Here is a 19,323-nt window from a genome sequence, read left to right as displayed (position 1 = left end):
CGCAGGCGGGAAGGTTGCGGAATGTCACTTTTGATTGCTCCGGCCAGAACAAGATGGTCGGATGAAGAACGGGCAGTGGCGGCGGCGGTCCTCTCGCAAGGCCAGTCGCGGGGTCAAAACGGGTTTGGACCTTGCTGGAACGTGATGTGCGCTCATCATATTTTTCTCCATTTTGTGCACATTTTCACCAAGCACACTAAAGGCGACAGAGGTGCGAACAAGTCATTCCTTTGTCCAGAGTCCCGAGTCACATCTCAAGTCCCAGGTTTTGAGTTTCGAGTGGTACAGTTGCAGTATCCTAGTCCGTACTTCGTAACCAGACCGTAGACCAGGGGCGTCAAACTCGTTTTTGTCACGGGCCACATTGTAGTTATGGTTTCACTCATAGGGCTGTTATGACTGTGACACCATAAAAATCTTTAATGGCCCAATCACAAAATTTATGAACTAGATTTGGATTGATTTTTCATCTATTCTTCACGCTTGGTAACATAAGAATGCTCTTAATATTTCAGCTTGACCATTTATGATAAATGACAATGTGGAATTTTGGTACACATTTACGCAATAATCACGGAAGTTGACGCACACGATTTGCCTTCGCGGGCCACATAAAAATCACGTGGTGGGCCGGATCTGGCCCCCGGACCTTGAGTTTGACACCGGTGCCGGAGACAATTAATTGCTACCCGTAACGGTGCTGACTGAATTGTGTTATTACGTGGAAAACAAAATCCGACACGAGAGCAGGTTTGCTCTTGAGGCATGCGGCGTTTTCCTGGGAAGACTCGATTTTTTTTCCCCCGCCTCTCTGAGTTTTGCCGCGGAGGAAGGAAGCGATTGCAACTTTTCCTGCCAATGTTTTTCCAGCCGCTCGGAACGTTTGAACAACCGTGAGAAGCCTCCCGTGACTCCTCTGAGTGACTGCCACGATTTTTTTTTTTTTCAAGATGAATAGATAGAATAGTGCATAATACCGTAATTTCCGGCCTACAGAGCGCACCTGGTTTTAGGCCTCACCCAGTACATTTGTAAAGGAAATACCATTTGTGTGTGTGTGTGTGTGTGTGTGTGTGTATATATATATATATATATATATATATATATATATATATAAAACATGCACACATCTTGGTCCACCTTCACATTTATCATATTTTGTTATTTTACAACTATATTCCAAAATGGATTAAATTACTTTCCATTCTTCAAATTCTTCACATTATTTTCCATTATGTCATATTTTGTTGCAAACATATTCGGGAATTAATTAAATTAAAAACTTACAATTACAAAGTAAAAATACATTTTATGAAATGTTGACAATTTAACAAAAATATACAGACATATAAAACATGCACACATCTTGGTCCGCCTTCACATTTCCCACATTTTGTTACTTTACAACTTTTTTCCAAAATGGATTAAATTACTTTCCATACTTAAAATTGTTCACATTATTTTCCATTCTATTATATTTTGTTGCAAACATATTCACAAATGAATTAACTTAAATATTTCTACTTAACTTACAGTTGCAAAGTTAAAATACATTTTATGAAATGTTGCCAATTTAACAAAAAAAAAATACATATATAAAACATGCACACATCTTGGTCCACCTTCACATTTCCCAAATTTTGTTTACAACTATATTCCAAAATGTATTAAATTACTTTCCATTCTTAAAATTCTTCATTATTTTCCATTATGTCATATTTTGTTGCAAACATTTGTGAATTAATTAAATTAAAAACTTACAATTGCAAAGTAAAAATACATTTTATGAAATGTTGCCAATTTAACAAAAAAAAAAAAAAATATATATATATATAATATATATATATATATATATATATATATATATATATATATATATAAAACATGCACACATCTTGGTCCACCTTCACATTTATCATATTTTGTTATTTTACAACTATATTCCAAAATGGATTAAATTACTTTCCATTCTTCCAATTTTTCACATTATTTTCCATTATTGCAATGCGACAATTTTTCGCAAATGGAAATGCTGCGAACGTAACATATTCAGTCAATTTTGGCACCGTATATTGCTGCAACAGGAAAATGTGGAATCAGCGGGAAAGGCCGAGTCAATACCTTTTTATACGTGCATCCGCGCACACAACGCAAAATCCGCACGCGCTGGCTCATCCCGGCCTCCCCATTAGAATCATTAACAGACGATGATTATATTCAAGCCACACCCACCAGACTCATTTCACTAAGTGCCAAACGACATTTGCCGGCGTGTAGTCGCCCGTCGTGCGCGCGCTCGACAAAAGTCCAAAAAAGCCGCCCGGCCTTTTAGCTCGTCTGGCTCGCTAAGTGTCTTCCGGGGCGTGCCGCCGTCTGCCGAAAGGACACAAAATGGACGTTTTGGGACGCCCTGTCCGACGTTGCACTTACGGGAGAACGCAAATTAATGGGAGAAACGTGAAGAAGACGGTCATGGTGGAGAATTTTGATGATTCGCCCAATACCGGCTTCATTTTGTTCCTGTTTTTTGCATTTGATTGTGTCACATGACAAAAAATGTAAAGTACCTCCTGTAAATAAAAATAAAGTCATGAGTAAATATTGTATGTCTTTTTCTGCATTCAGATCATCAGAAATTGGAGCGAGAGGCAAGAATCTGTCGTCTGCTCAAACATCCAAACATAGGTGAGTTGTTTGCGTACTTCTGTCTTGGCAGGAAGAAAAAAAGAAAAAATCATTTCGAAACATATAATAATGCACGATATGAACACATCTAATCATATAAATAAATGGAAAGCGAAGAATTAAAACAGTTTGTGCATTGTTAATTAAAGATTCAATTGAATTCATCGTGCAGCTCCGTCCTGTGTACCCGACATGGCCACCGTGGGGCAGTACAGAGCAGTCCTACAGACAAATAACGAGGAGTCACCTCTGCTCTCATTGACTCAGTACTGAGCAATAATATTGGTCATTTTTCACAGAAGAAGAATATATGGGTGACAGTATTGTGATTTTGTCTATCTGCGTGTGCTGCTCTACCATTTATGTTCATATATCCGTTGCTTATTCGATGGTCACTTAACACTCATCAGTTTTCCGTTATGTGTCGGGATTAAGCTAGCGAGGGCCTTCCAAAGGCAATGTCGTTGGCTTGTTTAAAAATACACATTATGAAACGTTTTTTGTTTAATTTGACACCAAACTTCAGCTGGGAGTGGCATTAAAGAGCTTGAGTAGGTTTTATGTATTTATCGGAAGAAATGTTCACTCTCTTTGTGAAGTGAGTCGAGCGGAGTTCTGTGCCACCAGGCAGCGTTTGAATCTCAAGTTTGCGCTCGCTCGCTCGCGGATCGAAGCGAAATATTGCCCGACGACCCTCCACGTGAAATATCTGCATTTTTATTGATATTAAATAATGTCTGCTCCCGTTCTTCCTGTACTAGTGCGACTCCATGACAGCATCTCAGAGGAGGGCTTCCATTACCTCGTCTTTGACCTGTAAGTACACACGTTGGATTTTTACTATGAATTATGCCGCCACAAATAACAGTCAACTCGACCAAATGAAGACTGCGGCATTGCTTACCGGAGCCGTAGACAATAAATTACAGATCAGGATAACTCTGCTGTCCGGGAGCGCAACATTTAATCTTGACAGCGCTCTTGGTAAAAGCTGAGATACCGTGACGGAAATGATGAACCATTTCCTCACTGTTCCCTTTTATCGTAATTCCCGGCCTACAGAGCGCGCCTGGTTATAAGCCTCACATTTGTCAAGGAAATACCATTTGGGCAAGTGCCCACATTGAAACCCACATTGAAACTCCAGATATTTACAGAGAAAAATGGGACACAGGGAGTTTAATGCTAACGCTAGCGCCGCGCTAACGCTAAGGCTAGCACCACGCTAAGAGGGCCGGTTAGAAAAAAAAAACCACACACACACTGGTAAAAATAGCTGAGACACGTTAGTAACATGCTAGCGCAGCGGTAACAGGGCAGGACCGGTAAAAGTCACGTCCTCGGCACATATATTCCACCAGTCTCACTCTTAACTTTTCCCCTCGTGTTGAAAGCGGGGGAAAAAGTTCTGTTTTAATTATTGGAGGATGCATTTAATAGACTCTGGAATAACGTGAAAAAAGCGAAGGGGTGAAATTTGAGTAATTTTAATTTTCACAAAAGGTGTACAAAAAAAATTCCAGAATACTTTTTATCCACATTATACTCATGGAGTATTTTGTGTTGAATTTTATGTGATTTTTTTTTAATGTAATTCAAACTATTTTATAATATTACTGCAACATAAATGTAGGGGAGAATAAACAAACTGTAAAAAACATGTTCGGGAAAAATTTAATAAATTCCACAATACAATATTGTAATTGAGGTCAGCTAATTTGTATGAACAGTATTGAAATAAGGACATTTTGAGTTATACAATAATACAATAATCATGTTTCTTTCTGCGTGTTGAAAATGACATGATGCGTTAATCTTGCAGAATATGGTTTTGAGTTCATACGGATTTACAGTATTCACCCGAACTGATGCACGTGTGTCCGCGTAGGGTGACCGGCGGCGAGCTGTTTGAGGACATCGTCGCCAGGGAATATTACAGCGAGGCCGACGCCAGGTACGCTCCGATCGATTGTCCTCATCTTTCTTTCGCCGCCTTTGCGCAATTTTCCTCCAAATGCCATTTTATGAATAAGTCACGGAGAGCTGGAATCAGACATTGTTGACCAACGTTACGAGCCGCCCAACGCACGCAAACCCGCAATTAAAAAGGGGCACAATCTGCGTTTGACATTAGAAAACGGAAGCAGGAAATCCTCCCACGTGGCCAATGACGCACTCGTTTTTGTCTTTCCTTGTTGTGGGACGTCTGATTTAATAATTAGTCGTTCAAAAACTGGACATTATTACTAATTGACAGGGAAGAAAATGCACCAAAATGCACCAAAATATGCACAAATTATCTTTGTTAAAGCAGATGCTTCTAAATGTCTTATGTTGATTAAAAACAAAGATAATCACTTTGCTTTCATAGAGAACGACAGAAATCCAACAATTTATGTTATATATATATATATATATATATATATATATATATATATATATAGTAAATACGCTCATGGCACAGTTTTTACACCGGATGCCCTTCTTGATATATTATATTATTATATAGTAAAATTTGTTAATTAATTAATTATATGTTACTATATATTAATATATTGTGTCTATTTTATATACTAAAACATATATAAAACAATATTATATAAAACAGTTTATGGAATTATTAATAATAATTAATAAATTATCCCCCAAAAATGTATTTGGCTTGATGAATTAATTTATTGATTAATCAATCCATCTTTTCCCCTCTTGTTGTCTGGCTTTACATATTAATATAGTTTGTATCTTATATTAGTTCATTGTGTATATTTTATATACAAAAACACATATAAAACAGTTTATGGAATTATTAATAATTATTAATAAATTATCCCCCAAAAATGTATTCAGCTTGATGAATTAATTTATTGATTAATCAATCCATCTTTGCCCCTCTTGTTGTCTGGCTTTACATATTAATATAGTTTGTATCTTATATTAATACATTGTGTATATTTTATATACAAAATGTATATAAAAATATGATATAAAACAGTTTATGGAATTATTAATAATTATTAGTAAATTATCCCCCCCAAATTTATTCAGCTTGATGAATTAATTTATTGATTTATCAATCAATCTTGGCCCCTCTTGTTGTCTGGCTTTGCGATGAAATCACGTCAAAGGCCTCTTTGAAAGATGCACTTTTAATAGCTTAGTTTATACCAACTGAGAATACCCTCAATAAAAATGTTATATTTTTACCAGAAGTGAAACTAATAATAATTCCAGATTTTGAAGTCGAACTTTACAGACTATATCTTACGTGTGTGTGTGTGGTGTGTGTGTGTGTGTGTGTGTGCGCGCAGCCACTGCATCAATCAGATCCTGGAGAGCGTGAGCCACATCCACCAGCACGACATCGTGCACCGGGACCTGAAGGTCAGACCTTGTGACGTTCTTCCTTTCTTTTCCTGTCCTCTTCCATCCTTCCTCGTTATTCCCTCTGTACCGACTCCCCCGGTTTTCTCTCCATACCTCCTCCTCCTCCTGTTCTGGACGAGCATGACGACAGCGGGACAGATGCTATTTTTGGCGCAGCTTGACATGATGTCGTGTCACGAAGGCGCCTAACCCACCACCCTCCCCCCCGCCCCGCCGACCTCCCGCCGAGGCAGAATTATTCACCCGCGACCGCATTCTGACCTGATCCGCCGTGTTGTGATGTGCTAATGACACAGTGAAGGATAGCGAACCCTAACCATCATCCCTTCCGGGAGGCCCCCACGCAGAGATCCTGCAAAAGTTGCCGCATCAGAGCTGCGGTAGAAAAGACAGCGTTCAGTCATCTGTGTCTTTCACACGGAACCCAGCGAAATTTCACATACAATCTCACGTTGAGGTATGCGCGTCAACTTCCTGCGGGCCATTCCGAAGCCTCTCTAGCCTGTCAAATTTCCGCAACGAACGAGAGAGCATTGAGTTGTCGGCGCCTTTCACAAAGAACCGCGAAAAATTTTCACACGCCAATTTGAGATTGCCAGGTCGACTTCCTTCAGTGGCTCTTTAACACAAAAATGCCCCACCTGAGACCTTTTAACACTCTTTTGCGTGACAAGGAAAGATGCCTACCGTAATTTCCGGCCTACAGAGCGCACCTGATTATAAGCCTCACGCAGGACATTTGGAAAGGAAATACCATTTGGTGCATACGTAGGCCGCACCTGTGTAAAATTCTCAAGTGCCCACGTTGAAACACGATATATTTACAAAGAAAGACGTTATACAGAAAGAGTTTTAATACCTTAGCTTAGCTTAACATAGCAATAACACGGTAGCACGAACAGGGCTGGTTAAAAAAAAAAAAAAAAAAAAAAAACAGTAAGTTTCTTTCGGCTTGTCCCGTTAGGGGTAGTCACAGCGAAAATAACGGTTAAAAAAAACACTAACAGAGCCAGTTGAAAAAAAAACAGGTAAATCACTGAGATGTGGCAGTAACACACTGGAAACACGCTAGTAATGATAGCGCGGCGCTAACTGGTCCATTTAAAAAAAAAAAAAAAAAAAAAAAAAACATACCGGTAAAAATCACGACGACACAGCAGTAACAAAGCACAGCGCTAACGCTAGTGCAGCGCTAACAAGGCTGGTTAAAAAAAACATACCTAAATCACTGAGACGCGGCAGTAACACGCTAGCACAGCGCTAATGCTAGTGCGGCGCTAACAGGTCCAGTTAAAAAAAAAAAAAATCCCGGTATAAATCACAAAGACACGGCAGTAACACAGCGCTAACGCTAGTGCAGCGCTAACAAGGTTGGTTAAAAAAAACATACCTAAATCACTGAGACGCGGCAGTAACACGCTAGCACGGCGCTAATGCTAGTGCGGCGCTAACAGGTCCAGTTAAAAAAAAAAAAAAAAAACATACCGGTATAAATCACTAAGACACGGCAGTCACACAGCGCTAACGCTACCGCAGCGCTAACAACGCCGGTTAAAAAAACAGAAATCACTGAGACGCGGCAGTAACACAATAGCAACACGCTAGTGCGGCGCTAAATGGGCTGGTTAAAAAAAAAACGATAGTGGTAAAAGTCATTTCCTTGGCACATATATTCCACTGGCCTCACTATTTAGAAAAAAAATGCACAAATTAGCCGCATCACCTCATAAACCGCAGGGTTGAAAGCGTGTGAAAAAAGTCGGGGCTTATCGGCCGGAAATTACGGTAGTTGGTCCAAATTTTGACAATTTCACGAAGAGGCGCACTCGCTTTTGTTCTCGGTGGTTTGGAAATCGATGGCTGCCTGTTGAGATGCTTTCAGTGGATCCTAAATTTAGACTTTTCGTATCCGACGACAATGTGATGAAAGTCGAGTCAAAAGTCGATGAATGACGTCATGTGTAAATGTGACTAAAACCCTCAGAAAACTCTCGTCATTATTATCTTTTTCTATTAAAATGTAACTCAACAGCTCTACGCCGTCTCCTGTTGATTTGAAGCGTCGGACGCAAGCACCGCTTTCCCCCGTAAATAGCCCGAAAGCTGTCCTCGGTTTGCCTCCGCGGTATCGACAGGGCCTGCCTGCCGTCTGGGCTGGGTTGCCTTGGTAACCCCGGGGTGAGGTCACCCGCCTGCTGCAGTAACGACTCATTACGTCACCTCCTATTTATCCGGCTCGGTTGCGTCAGCCCCTCCAGCCCACCGTGCCCCTCGTGCAGCGTGCGCCAAGTCAACATGTTAAGACGTGAATCCGACTGCACGTACGCTGATGTAGCGTCTGCGTGTTTGTTTGTTTGTGTCTGTTGCAGCCAGAGAACCTCCTCCTGGCCAGCAAGATGAAAGGCGCGGCAGTGAAGCTGGCCGACTTCGGCCTGGCCATCGAAGTGCAGGGGGACCAGCAGGCCTGGTTCGGTAGGTCCAAAGTCGGGTCAAAACACGGAGCTGCCTTCCAAACTGGAAAAGGAAAAAAAAACTGTGTCCAAAACAGTCGCCGATAGTAAGCGCGGGAATCAAGATCGCCTGACCTAACAGGTTCGCGGACTTCCTGTGTGACGACAAATGAGATGTTTCCCAAGTTTGATGCTGACCTTTACAAAATGTCTTCCGGCAAAACTACAATACATCTACGGTATGTTTTGCTACAAGAAGCAGAAGTACTTTGTGCGTACTGTAAAAATATCTGCCAGATTTGGCAGAAAAATAAGTGATATAAAACTAATATATTTTAGTTCATCAGATAAACTAATTGCAAATAACAAATACCGTAATTTTCGGCCTATAAGCCGCGACTTTTTTCAGGCGCTTTCAACCCTGCGGTTTATGCGCCGATGTGGCTAATTTGTGCATTTTTTTTTTCTAACGGCCGCAATATATGTGCCAAGGAAGTGACTTTTACCAGTATGTTTTTTTTTTTTAACCGGCCCATTTAGCGCCGCACTAGCGTTAGTGCTGCGCTAGCGTGTTGCTATTGTGTTACTGCCGCGTCGCAGTGATTTAGGTATGTTTTTTTTTTTTTTAATTGGCCTTGTTAGCGCTCCGCTAGCGTTAGCACTGTGTTACTGCTGTGTCTTTGTGATTTATACCGGTATGTGTTTTTTTTTAACTGGACCTGTTAACGCCGTGCTAGCATCAGCGCCGTGCTAGTGTGTTGCTGCTGTGTTACTGCCGCGTCTCAGTGATTTAGGTATGTTTTTTTTAACCGGCCCTATTAACGGTGTGTGAGACCGGTGGAATATATGTGCTAAGGAAGTGACTTTTACCGGTCTGCCCCTGTTTGCGCTGCGCTAGTGTGTTACTGCCGCGTCTCGGTGATTTTTTACTGTTTTTTTTTTTTTTGAACCGGCCCTGTTGGCGCGGTGCTAGTGTTAGCGCGGTGCTAGCGTTAGCATTAGCGTGCCGCTTGTGTTTGCGTTTGTGTTAGCAGCGTTAGCTTTAAACTGTGTGTACCGTCTTTTCTTCACACATGGTTTCAATCACAGGTCAAAACAGCATAGAGCAGAAATGATTTTGGATTGTATTATTTATGATACTGCACGTTTGTTTACGTGCGGGCAGGCTTCGCAGGTACTCCAGGCTATCTGTCGCCAGAGGTTCTGAGGAAGGACCCGTACGGCAAGCCGGTGGACATCTGGGCGTGCGGTCGGTAGAAATGGCCTTCGTCTGAGCAATTTCAGAGGAAGAGACGAGGGAACTGATTTTGTGTGTTTGTGGGCGTCAGGCGTGATCCTCTACATCCTCCTGGTGGGCTACCCCCCGTTCTGGGACGAGGACCAGCACAAACTGTACCAGCAGATCAAGGCCGGAGCGTACGACGTCAGTGCATTTTGTCTCTCATACGCCATCTTCCAGTCACTTGCTGGTGCCGTTTTTCTCGCGCAAATACATATTTTACTCGGAGTGGCCTCCCCTTTGAGATTAAATCACTTCCGCTTGAATGAATAAACGCCACACCTCAAATGAGCTGCTGAGAAATGAAGTAGGATGACTTCATTTTTGCTGTTTTGCAGTAGACTGATTCATAGTTTGGAGCCAGCAATAAAGTCTGCGGGATTTATGTCTTCATTTCTATAGAAATGATGACAGTACTTTTTTTTTTTTTTCCGACACTTGTTTTTCTTTGCAGTCGACTGAGCAATTAAACATTTCATCAATGAAGGAAATTTAATCAAAGAGACCACGCCGAGCAAATACGTCATTGTCATGATTAACATGAATAGAGTATCTATTGTCTATATGCGTATATGTTTATAATTTTTTTTCCAGTTCCCATCTCCAGAGTGGGACACGGTGACACCCGAGGCCAAGAACCTGATTAATCAGATGTTAACCATTAACCCCGCCAAAAGGATTACGGCCGACCAGGCCCTCAAGCATCCGTGGGTCTGCGTGAGTTAAACACACGACATCTTCTTCTTCTTCTTCTTCTTCTTCTGGAGTCGTCACTCCTTCTTTTTCCCCCCACTTTGCGCCTAATGAAGTCATGCGCTGACTTCATTTGAGGCGACAGCTCTCGCAAAGTCGCTTTGTGTCGCTTGGGATGGCAGAACACTGGATTGCATTCATTTCCTGGAGATGGCGGACGTCGCAGTTGTGTAGCGCTTAGGACTGGCGACTAATCCGTTTCATTTATACAGTATCTGCCGTCATTTCTCGTGTATAATACGCACCCCCCCCAGCTTCAAGATTCTGGAAAACCCTTCTACCTGTGTATAACGAATGCATTTTTACAATGCACAATTTTGCTTCAAAAATCAAAATATGAAGTATTATCTTCATTTTTATTTTTAATTCTAGACGCTAAGCACCAAAACATGAAGGGCCAGGTAAAACATTTTATTTGAATGGGATTCACATTCAATTCAACAAAACATATCGATAATGAAATTGACAATGGTTGTTGTTTAGTCATCAGTCACATTTAAAAATGTAAAAAAAACATTTCACAAATTCCGCAATAGTATGTAAACTCATGAGCACAGCTGTACGTACACGCAGTCATATGTAGCCCTGTAATTTTGAAATGAAAGTGTAAGGCTACACATTTCACGTAACCTCTCGCTGGCGGTGGCATATTAGAATGAAATTGTACCGCTTTTTCATGACCTTTAGAAGGCGCTGTACATTTATAAAATGGAATTTTTTCTTCTTCTCAGTTTCCCCTACACCAATATGCAATTTACACTATTGCCTTTTGACCCTTATGGGGAGGAAAAAAGTGCATTATACACGAGAAATTGTGGCACGTTTTGGATTTTTTTTTTTTTTAATATTTAAGATAGGGTAAATGGTAGGTCTTGAGTTTGATAAAAATGGCCTTAACCTCTCGGTGGCGGTGGCATATTAGAATGAAATTGTACCGCTTTTTCATGACCCCTAGAAGGCGCTGTACATTCATAAAATGGAATGTTTTTTTTTTCTCATTTTCCCATATACCAATGTATTAATTTCGCCTTTTGACGTTTTTGGGGAGGAAAAAAGTGCATTATACACGAGGAATTGTGGCATATTTTGGATTTTTAAAAATATGTAAGAAAGGGAAAATGGTAGGTCTTGAATGTGATTGATATGGCCTTTTGAAGTTGAGTTTTGAAAAGTATAAAATTTGTCTTGTTTTTCTATTATGATGTACTCATATTATACTGTTACACTTGAACTCCAGCAACGCTCCACCGTTGCGTCCATGATGCACCGGCAAGAGACTGTGGAGTGTCTGCGCAAGTTCAACGCCAGGAGAAAACTGAAGGTGGATGTTCGAAAACATGCGCAAAATGAATTAACCTATGTTATCAGATATAATTCTCCAGCCATAATTGTTTTGCAGGGAGCCATCCTCACCACGATGCTCGTGTCCAGGAACTTCTCCGGTAAGCATTTTGTTGTTGTTGTTGTTCCTAATTCTGAAACCTCAAAAAGGCCAAATGGACTCCGGTCTTATTGATTCTTCAGTTTGGATAGCACACATCAGGGTGTTGCCTCGATCAAGCGGCCTTCTAGACTTGGATGCGTTAATGACTTTGGGGTTTTAATGCGTCGGTGGAAGTAAAGCCGCTCCCGTGGGCCGCCGCCAACCGCTTTTCATCGGTCGGCATTGATCCAGACAGAGTGACGGATGACCCTGCTTACATATGGGAAGCTTAAAGGGGATTGAATTCAGATTTTGTTTTGGGGCTTTCTTCGGCAAACCATCTTAGGAGAGCTTTAACACTATTAAGCGTTTCATTAGGTCGTGCGGGATTTTTGCCGTTTCTCCGAAAATACAGAAGTACCTTGGAGACAGGCAAGTACGAGAAACTAACGGAGCAGTCTCGGTCAGTGCTGTAGCACAGTGTCCCGTTTTTCACGTACCTGCTAGATTTACTGTTTGAGAGTCAGCTAGCTGGCTAATGTGACAGGCTAACACTTCAGTGTACATCTTCGCTGTCGGTACGCTTTATCGTCAAACATGGCGAACGGTTCACGTGCGAGATGTCTATCCCAGGAGTTCCGGACTATAGAGCGCACCTGATTTTAAGCCTCACCCAGTACATTTTTAAAGGAAAAAGCATTTTGTACATACGCAAGCCGCACGAGCCCACATTGAAACATAAGATATTTACAAAGAAAGACGGTACACAGAGAGTTTTCAAAGTTTTAATAGTATACCTGAGCTTTTCTTTCTAAGTAGTGCATGTGACGCGGCAGTAACACAGCAGCAACACGCTCGCACAGCGCTAACTGGGCCGGTTAAAAAAAAAAAACATACCGGTAAAAATCACTGAGACGCGGCAGTAACACAACAGCAAGACGCTAGCACACCGCTAAGCCTAGCACAGCGCTAACGGGGCCGGTAAATAAAACATACCGGTAAAAATCACAGAGACATGGCAGTAACAAAACAGCAACACAGTAGCACAGCGCTAATGCTAGCACAGCGCTAACAGGGCCGGTAAAAAAAACCCCAAACCAAAACATACCGGTAAAAGTCACTTCCTCGGCACTTATATTCCACCGGTCTCATTCTTAACTTTTCCAATCGAGTGCCCCCTTGCGGCCGTTAGGAAACAAAAAAAATCCACAAATTAGCCGCATCACCATATAAGCCGCAGGGTTGAAAGCGTGTGAAAAAAGTTGCAGCTTATAGTCCGGAAATTACGGTAGTCAGTGGCTAGCGCAAGAAGCTAAGGAAGCAGGCTTCATCTAAACTCAGGAAAGAGTCCAAATAAAATAAATTGGGAACGGAGCTTTGCGATTGGCCGGCAACCAGATCAGGGTGTCCCCTGCCCCCTGCCTGTTGACACCTTGGTAGGCTCCAGCACTCCCGCGACCCTTGTGAGGATAAGCGGCTAAGAAAATGGGACAGCTGGACTCTGCCTTTTGAGCACAAATGAAAAGCATACGACAGCTAGCCGTTCGGTGGCTAGCGGGGGAAGCTAATGTCGCGGTCAGTGCTTGCTCATCTCAAATGTCACAAAATCAAATTGCACCACACCAGTCACACAAGATCCATAGCTAATATCATATAATATCACGGACTCCTTGCTGTCAAACAGCGGACTGGATTTGGTGAACCAAAACCGTCGCAAAACATCCAAATCAGTCGTTTCTGCATAGAAGGTTGCAAAATACAGGTCAAAATTATATACAGTATATATTAGTCAATATGCGCTTCTCTTGGTGCATACAAGCAAAGGTACAGACTTGATTTTAGTAGTTAAACAAGGCTGCCGTCCCACCTGCCGAATGGTGACCCCAGCGTCCCCCCACCCCCCGCCAGTGTTCCCTCTAAGCTGCGCAACTACAGTCTGACGTATTTTATTTCATTTTTTTTTTTAATCACGGAAGCACACTGCCTCTCACAACGAGCTGCTACACACTCTCCTTCCTGGTTTACCTGACTCCGCCCACCTCTGCTCTTAAAGGGGTACACTCATCATTCAGCTTTCAACATGCGTTGCGAAAGATATTCTACAAGCAATAATTCAGTTTTACACCAAGAAAAACAGACGGGGATATCATTGTGGGTTGACAAAAAAAAAAAAAAATGAAACAAAGTTGGAAGCAACGCTTCAAATTTATAGTTCATAGTTGGCATGATTTGGTTAGCAATGTATTTTTTTGTTTGTTGACATTTTCAGTGTTTTCATCTATTTCTTTCGGCTTGTCTCGTTAAAATGTTCTGAAAAATGTTCTGATGGGAATGTAATATGAACCTGTAACTTCAACAAACGATACTGATCTGACCACAGTGCGTACGTCTGATGTTGCTCACAGTGGTCAAAGGGGGGCGCTCACGGGCTGAGCGCGTTTGCTCAGATGCGTCAAAAATTAGAGGGAACATTGCCGCCGCCCCCCCCCCCCAACCCTCACCCCCCGCCCCCATTGAATCGCTCTCTGTCCCGCCGTAGTGGGACGGCAGCACACCAGCCCCGCCGCCACCACCAGCACCGCCGCCATGGCGCAGGAAGGTACAAGCGACACCAGTGACCGCCGCCTCTGCATCCGGGTTTGTCGGCATGCGGTCCGCGGCCACGTCCCGAAACGCCCGACCTGACCGCTATTTGATTGGTCGCCATCTAATGATTTGAAGCGGGAAAGGAAAGCTGGTGTTTTTCCAACTTTCGGTGGCTCCGCATGTGTGGATGCTTGGATTTCCAGCCTATCCTCGCACATGCGACGCAGTCCTTTCCCACGGTACGGTGAACCCTCACCTACTCTTGCGTTTTTTTTGCAGAACGTATTTTCCGCTAATGTTTCGATCGCAGGGCCAAATTTTGCAACGCCTTGAGATGTGCGATCATATTCTAGTTATTATAATGTGTGCCGTATTTTCTGCACTATAAGGCGCACCTCAGAGCCTTTAGTTTTCTCAAAAGCCGACAGTGCGCCTTATAATCAGGTGCGCCTTATACGTGGATCAATATTGAGCCTTTAGTGCAGCTCCATCTAATGGATGCATAACGTAACCCCAGCCTCGACTGTAGCATCTATTCTGTGCGCCTTATATAAGGAAAAAAGTTTCCAAATAGTCAGTGAGGGTTCACCGTCATCCGATTCGATTCCAAATATTAGCGTCTACGCTCGGCGAGGCTCCCGTCCCCCCGCCACTTTTGCATCATTTTAGCGCCCCGATGCCTGCCTACGTGCCGGTGTGCATGCGACGTGCTCAACGGAATGTCCCGTGATGACTGCCTGCTGGTTTTTGCATGTAGACTAGAGAAACTACGCTACTAGCTAAATCCCCATTTCCGATATTATATTATTGCTAATACTATATGAATATTGCCCGCTGCCGTACAAAACATCAGCAAGCCATCGGAACTCTCTCAATATGAGTGAAATGACATGATGACATATTCCGTTGTACTTATTTGGAAACCTTTTTTTTTCAAGTACTCTTTAAGTATCTGCTGGTATTCAATTTCAAAGTACAAGTGTTGTCTTTTGAAGTGAATGCTGCATGTGAAACGCATGAAGCCCACAATGGCGCTATTATGTCTGCATTCTTTCAAGTGCTGACTTGATTGATCCGATACATTTTTCTGACTTTCTTTACTGCCACCCTTCCAACACTTTTAACACGGAAGGTAAGGCGAGGCCCACTAGAATGTTCCGACTCGCAATGTAATTTTTCTTTTAACAGCTATTAAAAAAAAAAAATCTCTTTTGACAATTTGCCTGTCAAACTGTGGCAGTATTTTTTTTTTTTCTTTCCTAATTTTGTTCCAGGAAGATATGGCACAGTGCAGGATATGTTAAAAATTTAAAAAACATATGTTTTATTCTATGAAAGCTCGGTTTTTAAGTGATACTGCAATTTATTTTCTTACAGTTTATACTATATTGCGCATAAAAGCATAAAAAAGTACCCCCATCAATGCTCCCAAGCAAAACTAACCGCAACTTTAAATATAACTGAATTGGAGTTGAATTTATTGTTGTTGGTTTGAGCAGGGCTGGAAAGTGTTGGGCTCACAGTTGTGAGGACCCGGGTTCGATCCCGGCCTCACCTGTGCGGAGTTTGCATGTTCTCCCCCGTGCCTGCGTGGGTTTTCTCCGGGCACTCTGGTTTCCTCCCACATCCCAAAAGCATGCAACATTAATCAGATCTAATCTTGAGCGTACATTTTAATTGATTTAGTTTATTAGTTTTAAAAAATATTTTGATTCTTTTTTTGGGACAGGCTGACTGTTATTCTCAATATAGAAAATGATGCGTGTTGCAAAAAAATCCAAAGTTCAAATGAAAAAATTATTTTAATGTAAGCTTAAAACTATAATTTTAAACCAAATAATAATGCAGGCGCATCTTGAGGCACAACTGACAGACATTTTGAGATTTTTTTCTTTTTTTTTTACTTGAATAAAAAAAGTTTAAAAAAAAAAAAAAGTTGGCTCAGCTGGACGACCATTGGCCTCGCAGTTCAGAGACCCGCCTGTGTGGAGTTTGCATGTTCTCCCCGCGCCTGCGTGGGTTTCCTCCGGGTGGGCACTCCGGTTTCCTCCCACATCCCAAAAACATGCAACATTAATCGGACACTCTAAATTGCCCCAAGGTGTGATTGTGACTGTGGCTGTTTATCTTGATGTGCCCTCCGTTTGGCCGACGACCAGTTCAGGGTGTACCCCGCCTCCTGCCCGTCGACACCTGGGATAGGCTCCAGCGCGCCCCGCAACCCTTGTGAGGATAAGCGGCTCAGAAAATGGATGGATGGATTTAAACACATTTCAGACACTGTAACTTTATGCAGAGTTCCGACATTGGGATCAGTGATTCTGGCACTAGTGGCACCGGTACCACAGTTATCGAGAGGACTGGTTTCCGTTTGGGTTTCATTTGGATGAATTCCCAAGTCGGAATTTTTTTTTTTTTTTTTCAACTTTGCTAGTGAGTGACTGGTTGCCATGTTGTTGGGGACCCCCGAGCATACGGAAAATACATTTTCAACAAGACCAAAAAAAGCTACATTGGTATTTGGGGGGCACATTGTGACAATTTAAAAAAAGGGAATTGGGCAACGATGCCACTGTGCTAATATTTCTTTACTTTTGGAGGTTCTGCTGAAACATGTTGATTCCGGGAAAAGGTCTTTTTTTTTTTCATTATTTTTGGCTGTGGTTGTACCGTATTGACTTATTTCTTGTCGTTTCTGTTTTGCAGCTTGCAAAACCTTGCTCAACAAAAAGTCGGACGGCGTCAAGGTAGGTTTGCCGAGCGCCCTCACAATCACCCCGATTGACCTCGACTGCTCTCTTCCTGATTTTCAAAGTGAAAACGGATAATAAATTAGTTTATGCAAAGACCAACTATTTTTATAAACCGAGTGATAGTTTTATGTCTGCGCATGTAATGAAACGTCATTATTTCAAAGAAATAATAATAATTGAAGCTAAAACACACCATACAAGTTCGTCTTGATAAATGAGAATATCATGTAAAAACTTTATTTCAATAGTTCAGTGCCACAGATGAAACTCATGCATTGTTAGCCTGAGAGCAGAGTTGCCCAAGTTATATTTGAATATTTTTAAAAATCAAGCTTTTTTTTGGGTGTTTTCTATTTAGTTAAAAATGATCTTAGGCTAACAATATGATGTACAATCGATTCACTCTATGCAGCTGAATGTGTCACTTTACATTTTTCATTTTTTTTTGGTGACTACAGCTCAAAGTTCATATTTAACGTGTAACAGATGCTGGATTTGTTAGCTCTTCTGTAGAATTTTGGGTTTCACGTTAGATTTGAGAAATATGGTTTAGCATATAATTCTCTTGTGCATATGATATATTTTTGTATTGAACTACAGAAATGGAGACATTTTCCAGCACATGCTAAAGTTGTTGAGCTAGCTGCACCTGTATAATTTCATATTCCGGGAGCCTTTACTTCCCAGCTGTATTCCCTCGTTTTTCCCCAACTATTTTCACTTCTTTTTTTAAATCTCTCAGCTTTTCCCGACTTTTTGTGTGCAAAAACGTGGCTGCCTCTTTGCTTTGATTATGATTTTCTTGCTCATTTATTTTCCCCTTCCTCCCCGTCCGTCAGAAAAGGAAGTCCAGCTCGAGTGTTTGTTTGATGGTGAGATGACGAGCTCGTGTCGCTCGCTCGCTGTCTGTTGGCTCATCCGTTTGTCTGTCCGTTTTTTTTTTTTTTTGAACGAGTCTTCCTGGGTAGATGCGCTTCATCCGCGTGATACCGATCGTGATGTGTCATTCATATTTGGATCGCCATCCTCCTCCCTTGCATCTTTTTGTACCCTCCCTCGCCACACACACACACACACACACACAATCAACGTTGAATAATTGCTGAAATATTTTTGTATTCTCGCGTGTTTGTAGTAAGATTTTTATTCAGCTGTCCCTGAATCTCAGTTAGTCTTGTTTTTGAGCAATTCAATTCCATCCATCAATTTTCTTGGCCGCTTATCCTCACGAGGGTGGCGGGGCGTGCTGGAGCCTATCCCAGCTGTCAACGGGCAGGAGGCGGGGTACACCCTGAATTGGTTGCCAGCCATTCGGAGGGCACATCGAGACAAACGGCTGTAATCACAATCACACCTTTAGAGTGTCCAATGAATGTTGCATGTTTTGGCGATGTGGGAGGAAACCGTAGTGCCAACCCAGAGAAAACCCACGCAGGCATGGGGAGAACATGAAAACTCCACACAGGCGGGTTCGGGATCAAACCCGGGTCCTCAGAACTGTGAGGCCAACGCTTTACCAGCTGATCCACCGTGCCGCCGCAATTAATTTCATTATTGATAATAACATTTTTAATTTGTGTCTACTATATATGCTATTTTTTTGTACTGTTTTTGTGGAATTTTTGTTTAACTAAAAATTGTTTTAGTTTTTAAAAATGTTGTATTTTAGGAGTATTTTTACAATGATTTTTTTTAACAATGTTTTCTTTGTTCCATTATTGTTCAGATTTTCATTTTTAAGATGACTATTTTATTTATTATGTTGTAATTGCCGGCACGGTGGATCAGCTTGTAAAGCGTTGGCCTCACAGTTCTGAGGTCCCGGGTTCAATCCCGGCCCCGCCCGTGTGGAGTTTGCATGTTCTCCCGGTGCCTGCGTGGCTTTTCTCCGGGTGGGCACTCCGGTTTCCTGCCACATCCCAAAAACATGCAACATTCATTGGACACATTAAAAATTGCTCCGATGTGCCCTGCAATTGGCTGGCAACCAGTTCAGGGTGTACCCCGCCT

At 42.0% G+C, this 19,323-nt stretch overlaps 1 protein-coding gene across 3 annotated transcripts in view; it reads left to right on the top strand.

Moving 5' to 3' along the window:
* Positions 1-19,323, top strand: part of LOC133509611 (calcium/calmodulin-dependent protein kinase type II subunit gamma-like) — a 36,780-nt gene that overhangs the window by 9,189 nt on the left and 8,268 nt on the right. For 2 of the 3 annotated variants that reach the window (XM_061836814.1, XM_061836813.1), the window contains exons 3-13: positions 2,626-2,685; positions 3,447-3,501; positions 4,574-4,639; positions 5,994-6,066; positions 8,439-8,541; positions 9,685-9,768; positions 9,848-9,942; positions 10,393-10,515; positions 11,789-11,872; positions 11,951-11,993; positions 17,267-17,307. In XM_061836814.1, coding sequence (XP_061692798.1) covers positions 2,626-2,685; positions 3,447-3,501; positions 4,574-4,639; positions 5,994-6,066; positions 8,439-8,541; positions 9,685-9,768; positions 9,848-9,942; positions 10,393-10,515; positions 11,789-11,872; positions 11,951-11,993; positions 17,267-17,307 — 827 coding nt within the window. Of the gene's footprint in view, positions 1-2,625; positions 2,686-3,446; positions 3,502-4,573; positions 4,640-5,993; positions 6,067-8,438; positions 8,542-9,684; positions 9,769-9,847; positions 9,943-10,392; positions 10,516-11,788; positions 11,873-11,950; positions 11,994-14,513; positions 14,574-17,266; positions 17,308-19,323 lie in introns of all 3 variants that reach the window. The other variant, XM_061836815.1, reaches the window with a different exon arrangement.

Source organism: Syngnathoides biaculeatus, chromosome 12, assembly GCF_019802595.1.
Source record: "Syngnathoides biaculeatus isolate LvHL_M chromosome 12, ASM1980259v1, whole genome shotgun sequence".
Lineage (NCBI taxonomy): Eukaryota > Metazoa > Chordata > Actinopteri > Syngnathiformes > Syngnathidae > Syngnathoides > Syngnathoides biaculeatus.
This window is presented reverse-complemented; position numbering and strand designations above follow the sequence as displayed.